The sequence below is a fragment of the Anthonomus grandis genome, chromosome 15 (genome assembly GCF_022605725.1).
Source record: "Anthonomus grandis grandis chromosome 15, icAntGran1.3, whole genome shotgun sequence".
In the NCBI taxonomy this organism is placed as follows: domain Eukaryota; kingdom Metazoa; phylum Arthropoda; class Insecta; order Coleoptera; family Curculionidae; genus Anthonomus; species Anthonomus grandis.
Window position 1 is genome coordinate 14666464 of NC_065560.1, and position 14584 is coordinate 14681047.

Genomic DNA, 14584 nt, shown 5'->3' on the forward strand with positions numbered 1-14584 from the left:
GGGGCCCTTGTCACCCCCGCTAGGGCTTTGCCCTCAGGGGGGCGAAACTAGCAAAAAAATGTTTCCCCCTTGAATCAAAAATTGACGGGTCCGAGGATTTTTTCGCAAATGTTCTGAGAGACCCAAAATAGGCTCTGTTTCGTTTTCAAATGGCCACCCTGTAGATTATCATGCAAATATAATGAAAAATCTACGTATTATTGAAGCAATTTAATTTGCTAACTTACCGGTCGAAATTCTTATAAAATATAGCACAGCGAAACGTGACACCATAGAATAAGCCAGGAGGCTCATAACCATAGAACAGAATTACATTTCCGGTCACAGTAATACCAAATATTATTAACAGATGGCGATGTAAATATTTTAGGCCCTTTCCATCGGGCAAACCAGCGTTGGGCCTTAATATCTGGTGGGCCTTATTACCCCCGGTTACCTTACATAAAAAACTTGTTTTGATATAAACACTTTGTATTTCGAAGAAAAGGAGGCATTTCCCGACTGATATTTATATGACCAATTAGGCCTTATTATTAATGTGGTTAATATTTTTTTTTGGTTAAGACCTGAATATGTGGATATTCTTTTCAGACTTAAAATGTACTAAAACTATGAAATAAAATAACAAACGAATTGAAAAAATATAAATTTATTTTTTGATTTGTATATTTTCAAATAAACTATAAAAACACGGCTGCACCAAACAATTTAAATATAAAACAAATATAAAGAGAACAATCAATACCGACAAGACCGTGTTAAAAACGTGTTAAAAAATATTTATCGGTGAAACAACAATTAAAAAAAAACAACTGTAAATTGCACATTATGTTATTAAATGCCAAATAAATTGTTTTGCCTCACGAATTTATTATAATTATATTGTCAAATGTGAGCCGAATGACAACCTTGACTAGTTTAAGTGAAAAAGATTGCTTAAGTCGCATTATTTAAGATTTCTTTCTCTATCGATGAATCAGTCAACGTATCGATTGAACTGGAATGAGTTAAATCCTCTAATTCATCCAAATGTTTTTGCTTCTTTCTCACGTTCCAGTGAAGGCACTCCCCCAAAGAATCGAACCAGTCGCTAATTTGATCTTGTGCGCATATGCTGGGCACCGGATAGATCGATGTTGTCACTTTTAAACTAAATAATTGAATTAATTTTTTCCCTATAATCTAAGAAAAAACTTACCTGTCTCCGTGAACTAATTCTTGTCGGTTTCTACCATCGAAACTCACCCAGGAGGTGTTTCGACTTTCAGGTGATACGGATATTTTCAATTCTACTCCGGCAGGTACTACGATAGGTCTAAAACTTAAGGAATGTGGACAAATTGGGGTTATCATTATAGCTGGTACGCTTGGGTGGATCATTGATGCGCCGGCGGCAACCGCATAGGCGGTACTACCTAACAAAAAAAAATTATAGGAAAGAATAAAAAGAGTTTCAGTATTACCACACATTGGCATAGAATAAAAAAAACGAATCCGAACCTCGGAGAATTTGAAAATCGTAATAAAAAAATAATTGCATGAAAAACAAAAGACTGAACTACAATGTTGCGTTTTTTTAATGGAACACTTATTTATTATTTCATTTTTGGATTTTATAGTCAATTCAAACTGTTTTTTAATGAGGTACTATATCTCTATCTTCAACTGAGTTTAAGTTATTGCCGTTCAAAATGTCCCATTTTCGGCTTAATTAGAAAAAAATATCAATTAAGTTGACTTAACGCAGCTTAGTTTTGACTTATATTTATTTTTCTCTAAATTATTCGTTAGATAAAAACTATAGATAATAAAGCTGTTATAAATCTATAGATAATTATAAAAAATTAAAACCTGCTTAAAGAAAACAAATCAATACACATTATACATGTATAACAATGTCAAGACAGAACCACGTTAAATTATTATAAAGGAAATCCAAGACAAATAAATACAGTAATGTATGGATAGTCCGAACCCCGTATAATCCGAACTACTTTATAATCCGAACGCCCCAATTGCGTAAAATTGATTCGATAACCTAAACACCGTAAATTCCGTAATCCGAACTGTCGGTACGTACGCGAGCATGGGCGTCTAGTGCGAAAAGATGATGCAACGTTTAATTTATGTGAGTAGTTCATAATTGTAAGTTTGTTCTTGCAGCAAGACGTTTCGTGGTTTTATAGTATTTTCGACGTGTTTTATGGAAATAGTAGAGTTATGTAGTTGTGTTGTGAGTTGCACGCTGCATATATGTATATGTATCGCATATTTCATTTAAACCATGGTTTCTAAACGTAAGCATGTCACATTAAGTCTTAAACAAAAGGCTGAAATTTTACATCTGCTGGATTCCGGATGTTCATTCACGTCCTTGGCGACACGTTTTAATGTCGGGAAGTCAACAATATCCGATATCAAGAAAAAAAAGAGTTTATAATCGTTATGTGTCGCGTACTGCAAAAAGGGCCGGGAACAAGAAAAACGATGCGCAAAGCGGAATTTTCTGTTGTTGAAGATGCAGTGTATATATGGTTTTTGCAACAGAGAGCACGACATACACCAATTTCCGAAGCAATCATCCTTCAAAGGGCTCGCCAATTTTTTACAGAAATGAATAATGGCGAAGGAGTCAACTTCGAAGCTAGCAGAAGATGGTTTCAAGGCTTCAAACACGGATTTGGGATCCGCTCGTTGAAAGTTACCGGGGAAAAGCTATCGAGTGACGAAAATGCTGTGGAACCCTTTCGTATAGAACTCAAACAAAAAATTGAGCAACTCGGTCTTTCTTCAGAGCAAATCTATAACGCGAACGAATCGATGACGATTATACGATACGATACGCTATACAACGATTATACTGGCGCTGCCTTCCTGAAAAGACATTAGTACACGCAGACGAAAAGGGTGCCCCGGGTCGGAAAATCAGTAAAGACCGAATTAGCCTTTATGCCTTGTGCAAATGCAAGTGGCCCTGAAGGGCCCGTGAAGAGAAAGCCCTTTTAATAGTGGCAATGCTTCAGCTCACAGACCAGGCCAAGAACTAGCCAGCCATCATGTTGTTGCGCAAATGAAAACATTGCGCAATGTTTAAAGAATGTGTCGCTAAAGGATTGCTGTGTTTGTATTAGCCGAATCTTAGAAGCAAGTGCCTGAAAAACTGGTGAGAAAATCGTGGTGTCAACTTATTTCCGCCAAAGACATGGACGAATGGGATGAAGAAGATTTTATACCCCTGCATGCTTTATGAGGAGAAATATATGATTCTATTTTGTCAGATGAAAGACCTGATCTAGTGGAGTTAGTGAACAAAGTGAATCGTGCTGATAATCTGATAGATAAAACAGAAGTTGAAAAATGGGCAAGAGGTGATGACGAGGAAAATTTGGATATAGAGATCTTAAAAGATGATGAGATCATTGCTCATTAGCAATGATCCTCCTGCGACATTTCGCAGGAGAAAATTAGAAACCTGATGACGAGGATGAACTTATACAAAAAATGTCCGGTCCGGTCCGGTGATCTCATTTGATAAGTGTTTACGTTGGGCGGAAGAAAATGAATTGCCACTGCATGAAGTGATCCATCTAAGAAGAATTCGACAGAAGGCTGTCGATCTAAGCATCAAAAAACCTGTTCTAAGAACTCTGGACAATTTTATCCAAAGAAAATATTAAGAGACAATGAAGTATGTCCATATTATGTATGCAGTTAACTGTTTTCTTTAAAAATCGTAATTATTTTTCTTGTTACATAAATTTTTACTGAATCTTTTGTTTGGTTTTCTGCTAAGTTTATTTTTATCTTGAAATATGCATTTATGTATGCACATAAATAAAGGTTTTTAAAGCCATTATGTACAAATATATTTTTTGGTGATAGTGTATTTATATGGTGAAGAAAATTATCTATAAACCGAACGTGTCGGATTATAGAAATCATTTATTATGAATCCTATAATCCTAAAGTTTTGTTAAACCGAACGGGGTCTGCCAACTTTCTGTTCGGATTATCCATACATTACTGTAGTTAATAATAACAATAAAGAAACAAATTAATACATGGATGAATCTCCAGTAACCGCACCGATCGATTGTTGTAAAACTGTAATTAGGAAAAATCCTAAATTTTGATAATATACTAGTAGATAAGGGCAACTCGACTAAAATATTTTTAAGATGGCGGTACTTTCTGTTATACCGGAAGTAGGTATCAACTTTGTTATTTTAAACGGAACACCCCATATATTATTCCATTTTTAAAGTTTACATAAGAATCTAAATTTTAAGATAAAATGAAAATCCTGCAGTCTCCCTCCACTTATTAATTAAACATAAAGTTTTTTAAAATCCCCAACATGTTCCGGACACAGTGGTGTCCATCATCAGAGAATACTAAAAGGAAATAGTTCCGAACAAAAAAAAAACCAAAAGACAGACACAGAAAAAACCTAAAAAATTAATATAAGGTAGACTTACAAAGGTTTAAAATTGGTATTAGATATACGCCCCAGGGTTTGATACCATGTGAAAAAACCCTCTATTTATTATTATTATTGTTTTTTTTATATTTTATTATGCTTAATGATCTTAAGTGGCTTAATACGTTTAATAGACGTAAGCTACATTCCAGTATTCTATTTTATAAAATTATTAAATACCGCGATACAACAAAAGTACATTTCGGACAGAAATTAACCACTTAAATTTAAGAAATAAATCTTTAACTATTCCTAAACAAAAAAATCAATTTTTCAAAAAATCATTGTTATATTTGTAATATCATTAATGTGGTACCACCCGATATAACTGATATTTCGAATTGCATTTATAGATTTAAAACAAAAGTAAGGCAAATTTTATTAGATAATCAGTAACATGCAAATTAGAGCTATAAGATTTATTTTTATTGTGTATAAATTATAATTGAATGATAGTTTTAGCAATATTATCCCTTTTTTAATTATTGTATTGGTGTAATCTGTTTCAAATCACTAACTTACACTACTTGGATATAATGTATGTCTGATACATTGGCTTTTATTTACCTCAATTATTAAACATACCTGTAAGTTCTATGTAATTTCCATGGTAAATAATAAACGTTATTATTATTATTACATGGTTGCTGTGTAACTTTTTAGTAACGTTAGGTTTTCCCAAATGTTGGCATGTTCTTCTTTCCCGAAAAGGTCACAATATTTTGGACTACAATTGCACAAACTCGACTGCGGACCTTAGAATGATGGAAAAATTGCGAGCAGCGTTCCCGCGAGATCGAGCGCTCAAATGTCAACAAACAAACACTCAGCGTATTTGATTATTTATACTTAGTATAAAGTTTGTTTCGCTAAAATGTTCATTATACAGGGTGATTCATTAAGAATGGGCAATCTCTGTACTGGAGATACTACACACCAAAATATGGCGATTAAGCTTAACATGTTTTATACAAATGTTGCAGGTTTACGAGATACAGGGTATTTAAAGTCGAAGTTTTTAAGAATTTAGCATTATTTATCCAGCGTTAGTAACATCCTGTTACTTAGATAAATTACAACATCTTTTTTGCGTAATCAGTTATGGCTAAAACGACTAGAAAATCAATTTTTCATTCAATTCATTCAATTTTGAATAAAAAAAGGTACTCTTGTTTATTTCATGTAACTCTATCAGTTTGCTACGCCCAATCCACCGGCGAGGAAAATGTTTATTCAGGTATCGCCGTACTGGCAGAGAAAATGTGGCGGCGCCCCGTGTTGCATAAACAATATGTGCCAAGAAAAACAACAAGTGGTACATCTTCTAGTAGTGGGTTTAACTGTTGTTCAAGGAAGTTTAAATAGAGGGGCTCGTTTAGATTAGGAGGAAGTTGAAAAGGACCAATTAAAAAAATTGTTTTTCCAATTAAAAAAACCTCGTCTAGTAAACATCGCCTCATCGGTGAAAAGAAGGTCATTAAAAAATTCCTGGTTTTCGGATTGTTTATCTAGCATAAATTGAGCAAACTGGCGATCTGGTAAATCTTGAGATACCAAATTTTGGACAGGAGTATAGTGATATGGACGGAGATTCTCTTTCTTTAAAATTCTCCAGGTATACGATTGGTTTATTCCTGTTGCCGTACTTAACCGACGAGTACTGAGATCTGGATTTTCCGAAATACTAGCTAAAACCTCTTCTTCATCATCGACGTTATAATTTTTTGGAGCACCATTTAAGGTTTTAGGATGAAAACACTCTTTTTTGCCTAAGCGGGTATAAATACGTCTGAAGAGTTTGTGATTGGGTTGTCTTCGATTTATGTATAATTCTAAATACGTTCTGGCTGTGAATATTCATTATGACGTGGCATTTTCTTATTTTAGAATTTTTACTACAAATAATACACTCTTACTTAGTGACAGTAAAATTGTCATATAATTTCTTCACCCAAAAAACTGAAAAGTGTTGACACAGGCCTACTTGAAAAAAAAGTCAATGTAATAACGGTGGCTTAGGATTCTTTACGCTGAATGTTTAAAATACAAATAACTTAAAAACTGATAGAGTTATATGAAATAAACAAGAGAACCTTTTTTATTCAAAATTGAACTGCCTTTTAAATTTTCTAGTTGTTTTAGCCATAACTGATTAGGCAAAAAGATATTTTGTAATTTACCTAAGTAACAGGGTGTACCTAACGCCCTGTATAAATAATGCTAAATTCACCACAAAATTCGTAATGTTCATGTCAAAACACATAAAGTCGCCAATTTTCAAGACCATACTGTTTAAAATCACAAAATTATTAAGAAATTTTAAATTAAAATTCCAACTTAAATACCTGTATCTCGTAAACCTGCAACATTTGTATAAGACGTGTTAAGTCCATATTTTGGTGTGTAGTATCTCTAGTTTAGAGATTGCCCATTCTTAATGAAAGTACCGTAAACATATGAGAACATGTAAAAATTAAATGTTGTGATAAATAAAATAATTTTGTGATGAATTTACAAAAACTATGATGCACTTTGCGTTCCACATTTAAGAACGCGCAGACTGTAAGATTACTCACTTTTAGTATTAAATAAGATATTGTGAAAATAAAAAACTTTGTTCAAAAATTTGAACTATTTATAACTAATGAAATAATAGATATTTCGCAAAAATTATTTCCGGCATTATTTTTTGTCACTCAAACTATCATTTAAAATTGAAAGGTACAGTCAGTAGGTCGCAGATATAAAGGGTGTTCAGATAGGGACGCTCGATGTTTGAACGGCGCGCGCGCCCAAACCGGTGGGGATACAGCTGTCAAATTTTGTAAGGTTTTGTGAGGTTATTAAGTTAGTCTTGATATTTTATCATGGAGCAGTACACGATTCAACAACGCGTGGAAATTGTGAAAATTTATCATCAAAACAGATGTTCGATTCGTGAAACGTTCCGCGCATTGCGTCCAATTTATGGTGCGCATGGCCGTCCTGCTGAGTCTACTATTCGACGTCTGCTCAATAAATTTGAGAGAACTGGCTCAGTGGCAGACCAAACAACACCCGTACGGCAACGAACAGTAAGAACAATCGAGAATATTGCTGCTGTGCGAGAGAGCGTGCGTCAAGACCCGCATCAGTCATTGCGGCGACGTGCACAAGAACTTGCCCTTCCAAAGACCTCAACATGGACAATTATGCGTCGAGACTTGAAATTGCGCGCGTACAAAATTCAATTGACGCAAGAATTGAAACCGCAAGACCATGGACAGCGCCGTACATTTGCCGCATGGGCTCTAGAGCAATTGCAAGTCGACCCTGCATTTGCACGAAAAATCATCTTCAGCGACGAGGCGCATTTCTGGATGAACGGGTATGTCAATAAACAGAATTGCCGTATATGGGCTGACCAAAATCCTGAAGTGACTTGCTCAATTGCTATGCATCCTGCTAAAGTGACTGTATGGTGCGGTTTCTGGGCTGGCGGCGTAATCGGTCCATATTTTTTTGAGGACGCTATGGGCAACGCGCTTACGGTCAATGGAGATCGGTATCGCGCCATGATTAATGATTTCCTGTGGCCTTAACTGGACGATATGGATCTAACAGACATCTGGTTCCAGCAGGATGGCGCTACGTGCCACACCGCACGCGCAACGCTGGATTTACTGCATGAAAAGTTCAACGGTTTCATTATTTCGTGCGGCGGCGATGTGCACTGGCCACCAAGATCGTGCGATATAACGCCTTTAGACTTTTTCCTGTCGGGCTACGTGAAGTCTCAAGTGTATGCGGATAAGCCAGAAACAATTGCAGCATTAAGGGCCAACATCATTCGCGTCCTCGGACAGGTAGACGCTGAAATGTGCGGAAAAGTGCTCGAAAATTGGACCATGCGAATGCACGCTGTACAGCGCAGTCGCGGTGGCCATTTAAACGATATAATCTTCCATACATAATGTCGTCGAATGCTATTTACGATCAATATAGACTTTTAGTGCTGACTTAAATTTTTTTCCTTTATTTCCATTTTAACTTTCGAGCGTCCTTATTTGAACACCCTTTATAATATATATGTAAGCCTACAAATCGTGAATACGAAAATTAGTGATGGGATAATTCAGATTAAAAATCATGCATAATTCATTTATTTTGAACGAGTGATGCGGCAAAAGCCAGGTTTTCAACTGCGTTGCCATTTCTTTTCATTTTCATATTTTTAATGATTAATAGTAATAGATTTTATTTATTTTACTTACTATAAAATATTCAATGGTTAATAATAATAAACATAATACTGGTATTATTTTTGTAATTAATTACTCTAGGGACTAGGACGAAAGTATGCGACTTTTGAATACCTACAATTTATGATTATAATTTACCTAAAAGTAAATATGAAATAATTTAGTCCTTTTATTTTTTTTTAATAAAAATAAACATATTTTATTTCGAAAATAATGGTAATATAAAATCATTCTAAAAATATTTTAAATTTTTCTTGCATATGTTACAAACGGCTAATTTTGCATCGAGTCTGTTAAAATAATCCCAAACTAGTTATTTTTTTTAGATTCCGGATCTCATCGTAAACATCATTTACTATTTACAGTAATACTGACTTCTCGCAGTTTATCAATAACTTAAAATTTAAATTTAAATTATACTTTTTGATCAGCTGATAAAAGGTGTTATATGTCTTGTATTTGCGATGTTGACACATGAATAATTTTTAATTCGAATAATAATCCAATTATTGAAATCATTCATAACTTAATAATCCGATTTTCGAAATAATGCGATTTTTGAGCGCATGAATAAGAGTTTGAACATTTTGGATTTTGTAAATCCCAGAACAGTGGGTACGCGTTAAAATTTGATAATAATTTATTCCAAAAAATATCCAAAGGTCTTCGCAGGCGCTCTGCTCTCGCCTGACTACGGCCCTGGAAAGGTACATGGAATTTCCATGTCACTTTTAAGTGACTCACTTAAGAAAATTTGACTGAGGTTCAGGTTCAGAATTGTTTCAATCGCTCTTGTTTTAGACTTTGATTAGAACTACTCTTGCTTTTTCTAACATTTTCAGCTGATCTGGTATGATGTATTCTGGTTGCAAAATCTCCCTTTTTACCAAAATATCGAGTATTATTATATATTATAGTGACCGCTTGAATGTGTCCTCACATAGGCAGAGAGAATGTTGGTCAATTATAAATGACTTCAGGCATTCTCACAAGAAAGTTTCAGAACCAGAAGACCAAATCGTTTAAATGATTATTACTGTAATATTCCTCATTTATTGCTCAAGGATGTTAATACTAATATTGATCCTTTGCATTATATTCAACAAGTGTCAGTTCAAAATTCTTTTTTCTTTTATCCTGTAGCCTTACTGAAGTTGAAGATGCAATTAAATTAAATAATTGCATTTTATGTGCAAATCAGTTTGGATTTCAAACGGGAAAAGGATCATGACGCTGTTTTCGTCTTTTTGGAGAGTGTCTATGTGTCCTTAAATTCTGGAGAGTCCGCGGCGGCAGTGTTTTGCAATTTATCCAAGGCATTTGATTGTATAGATCATGGAATACTGCTGTCTAAGCTCAATAATTATGGCTTTAGAGGTGTGGCCTTGCAATGGCTGAAATCCTATCTGTCTAATCGTACCCAAAGAGTTACAGTATCTGGATGTTTATGCGATTCCAGATCCCTTAAAACTGGAGGACCTCAGGGTTCAGTGTTAGGAGCACTATTATTTTTGCTCTATGTAAATGATTTGGGTTCATTAAAACTGCAGGGCAAAGTGGTTCAGTTTGCTGATGATACCGCCATTTTATGGAATCATAGAGATTCTGATAATGTTAGAGCCCAGGTTTTTAAGGATTTTATCAAAGTGGTGTGCTGCAAACAGTATTTAATGTGGGCAAAACCTTTATTATGGGATTTAAGTGTGACGTTCAGGGCCTTATGTTTAGTGAAAACTCCCCATTGCAATACAAAGAAAGCTGTAAGTTCCTTGGTATTACTATTGATGGTCGCCTTCGCTTCGAAGATCATATCCTAAATCTTGCATCAAAATTATCCTCTGGATGCTTTGCAGTAAGAATGGCGGGGCATGAGCTGGGAGGGGTAGTTTCACGTTCAGTGTACTTTTCTCGAGTCCCATCTTCGTTATGGCTTGCCTTTTTGGGGTTTAAGCAGCAAGGGATTATTAAACATAATTTTTGTGATTCAAAAAAAGGCAGTTAGATACCTATGTTCCGCTGGGTTAAGAGATTCTTGTAAACCTCTCTTTATATCTCAAAAAATCCTAACTCTTTTTTCTCTTTTTATCTTAGAAACAGCTACTCTTATAAACAGCTACTCTAAGTTAAGAAATTCAAAAAGAAATTAAAATCACTTTTTTTATCCAGGGCATATTATAACCTTGACCTTTTGACCTGTGCTTTGACATCATTTAAGTGTTTTAGTCTGTTTCCTATTAAATATTTTAATTTACTTCCTCTAAATTCTGTTTTATTGACAGCTTTACTTATTTTTTAAACAAATTTATCAAAAAGATGCTTTTTTTTATTTTTTCAATCTGTTTTGTTATAATTAATTTTGGTAATGCGTGTAAATTTTATGGTAAAATGTTTTAGATATTATGTTTGTTTGAAATTTAAAGTGAATTTGGAATTTTTTAGTTTTTAGGATGCTTGTACACAAGATTTTGTTTTGTCTTACGTAATATAGCACATTTTCTTTCTTTCTTTCTTTCTATTGCAGGAATCAGTTGTAATTCAATAGAGATCATTCGAGATCGTTTTTTTTTGGTAAGTCTTATAATGCCAGGGGTAATAGTGAAGCGCATACAAGAGTCTTTTAGACACATTACTCCTTCTACGCTTCGTGCAGTTAGAAGAACTTTCGCACATAGGGTTGATTTGTGTTTGGAGCAAAACGGTAGACACTTTAAGCAATTTTTGTGATATAACTCTTTTTATAATGTATTTAATTAATGTTTTAATGTTTTTGGTAAATTCTTCATGTAACTGAACTAAATGGGAGTGATTTATTTTTCTTGTGGGATTTTTCTACGGATGATTTCTGGATTTGTAAGTCCTTACTAGAGCATGCAATCCCGCAATGAATTTTAAATCCCGGAATTTGCGGGACTCAAAATAAAAATCCCGCGGGATCTCGGTATTAACGGGATCAAAATTAAAATTGGAATATCAATACTGTAGTGGCTACAAGAAGTGCATACACACATTTATTTTTATTTGGTTTATTGATTCTGCTGAAAATAATTCCGCAAAAAACATAAAATATTTACACTTTTGTCAGACAAGGAACTTTGTATGTCATTGACAAGATAACCAGCAGCAGAAAAAGCTCTTTCAGCCTCAACACTTGTCGGGGGTTACAGATTTAAGCCAAACATAAGCCAGTTCTAGATATTTATCCCTGCTGGATCCTCCTGATTCATACAATGCCATTTCTTTTTTAACAATAGCATCTAATGATTGAGTATGGGGTTGACTGGTCGAATGCATATTACGTTTTCGGAAGTCAGACTTAACTCCAATTCTTCTTGCAATGAAAGCACTTTTTGCTGAATTGAATTTTGTGCTATAGAAGCAAGAGGCATATCATCTTCATCAGAAGAAACTATATCGATGCTACATTCATCATGGTTTTCATTTTCAGAAAATAATCTCTCAATTAGATTCTTTAGTTCTTGGCGAATTTGAGATTTTGTTGGTAAATGAAATGTTTCGTCTTCCAAATTTTCATATTTACTGGGATTGTGCAGATATATTAAGAGAGGAGTCATTACAGTTCGTCGCTGAGAAATTCGATGTCGCATTCTTGAAGCCAGCTCGTTTGCCAGGGGTTTCTTTAGTTCTTCTAACCATGAACTTCAACGTTGTTTCCGCTGTTAATAAAGATTGACAGCAAAGAACCTCAGCTGCCAACTTGACTGGCTGAAATATTTGTTCCAAATCTTGTAACACTGTGAATTCTTCTTGGGTAAAAGAATATTCGCGATTTGAGTCCAATCCTAGGTCAATAAGAGCCTTGCAAATACATAGTTTTAATTTATTAAACGACTCTATCATATTAGCAAGACTATTCCACCTTGTTTTACAATCTAATATAAGCTGGTTTTTTGTTTTTCATACTCTTTTCTAACATAGTTCTGCAATACTTCATTTTTTAGTGGGGACTTTTTAAAAAGACGAACAATATTTCGAACCTTTCTAATAAGATCATCGTACGCGGGAGCTACTTCAATATCTTCATTTGTGGTAAGCCTAACAACAAACTCAGACTAATCAGTGTCATCGTCTCTCTCATCATCTTAACATTCACTATCACTATAAAGTGCTTCACTCTCATCCGCATTTAAAGCAACCATATTGACAGTTTTTTTGAAAATCACATCTAAAATACCTAACTGTAATCCACGGGCATAAAGGGAAAATCTATATTTAAAATTAATATCTTGTTTAAGTTTAGATATTTCATTAATAACTGTAGATTTAACCTTTAGGGTGTAATTTAGAACCATAGCACGAATTGAATTGGGCGATGATGGTAATTAGAAACCCATTGCTTGGAACGTTTGGCGTATATCTGAAGATGTACAAAATACCCTAAATGGTAGTCCATCTTTCGCAACCATTCGCGGCACTCTTTTTTCCATAGTATTATCGTCTTTGATTGACAAATAGTCCTTTAAATTTCTTTTCTTCGACTGCGACGATGATGGCGATGGAAAAACTTGAATGACATTTGAGGACTCGATACTTGTTTTCACGTTAATATTATGTTTCGATTTAACATGAACATGTAAACCTTTTGTTGACCTTGCTGTGGTTTTAATAACTGAGTTGCACAACTTACATTTAGCTGTCTGAGCATCTTCAGATTTTAAAAAGTATTTTCAAACAACACTGGAACTTTTAAACTCTTTATACTCCATACCTTTAAGTTATGACACCAATTTTTAGTCGTAATATCACTATAAAGTCAAATATAACAGTCACAAACTTTTGACTAAAAATTACTAGAAAAAAACTCCACAAAACAAAGTTATTTAATGGCTTCGCTTCGACCAACTTCGGCGTAAGATCACATTAAAATAAAACGAAATACGTTTATCAACGTTTTGGCGCTTCCTTAGCCCCACTCCAATCGTCAGCACGTGGCGCGGATCGACTAAGGATTTAAGGACCGACTCAGTGGAGTCAGTCGCTCATCTCTCGCCGCCGAGAACAGCTGTGAAAAGTATCGAAGCTATCCCGCAAATCCCGCGAATCCCGATCATATCATAACGGGATCCGCCTAATAAGGATTTGATGCCGGATCCTGGTATACCGGAATTGCATGCCCTAGTCCTTACTTATTTTCCTTACTGTAATTTCCGGATTTTCTACAACCGACTCGGTGACTGTCATATGCTCTAATCATTTTCAAGTAAAAATAAATGTTGTAATGCCTATGAAAAAATGTGTCATTCTTCCTTTAACAAGAAATGGAACGTTGAGAAAAAGGTTAGAGATAAAGGTAAATTTGTTAGTATGAAATTGAAGATAAAAAAATGCTCTATCAAAACACGTTACTAAATATAGGGTGTTCCATTAAAAAAAATAGCGCAAAATTGAATTGAAAATATCATTATTTGATCACCCCGTACAAACAAAAATAAATTTTGGAATTTCGAAAGATAAAATGAGCTAAGCCAAGGACTCTACATAGATTTTTCAAAAAGATAGAAAACGTCCTCGGTAAATATTAACCCATATAACCCTGAATTATTTTTTTCTAAAAAATCACGTTAAAACCCATTATGTGAGTTTACAATGGTGCAAATAGCTGGGGCAAAATGTTTAAAAAAAATCAAATAAAAATTTTTTAAATAAAGGGGGTCCTTTTAAAAGGACCGTAGGTATATACATGTCTAAAAGAGTAAAACAACGTTGAAAAAAAATTTATTGACTAAAACAATATTAGTACAAATAAAGTAATTTTAGAAATTACATAGTGTGAAATTGACGGAAACAGTCCTTGGGGTGCAGTCCAGTATCGCATTTTTCACATTGAAAATTAGCCTTCTTGCGG

The 14584-nt window shown here is 34.4% G+C and overlaps 1 protein-coding gene across 2 annotated transcripts in view; it reads right to left on the bottom strand.

Moving 5' to 3' along the window:
• Nucleotides 1–633: 633 nt before the first annotated feature.
• LOC126744913 (NAD kinase-like) overlaps nucleotides 634–14584 on the bottom strand; it is a 29830-nt gene continuing 15879 nt past the window's right edge. For both annotated transcript variants that reach the window (XM_050452505.1, XM_050452506.1), the window contains 2 exons: nucleotides 1199–1415; nucleotides 634–1150 (listed from right to left, as the gene is read on the bottom strand). In XM_050452505.1, coding sequence (XP_050308462.1) covers nucleotides 937–1150; nucleotides 1199–1415 — 431 coding nt within the window. In that variant the 3' untranslated portion in view covers nucleotides 634–936. The remainder of the gene's footprint in view (nucleotides 1151–1198; nucleotides 1416–14584) is intronic.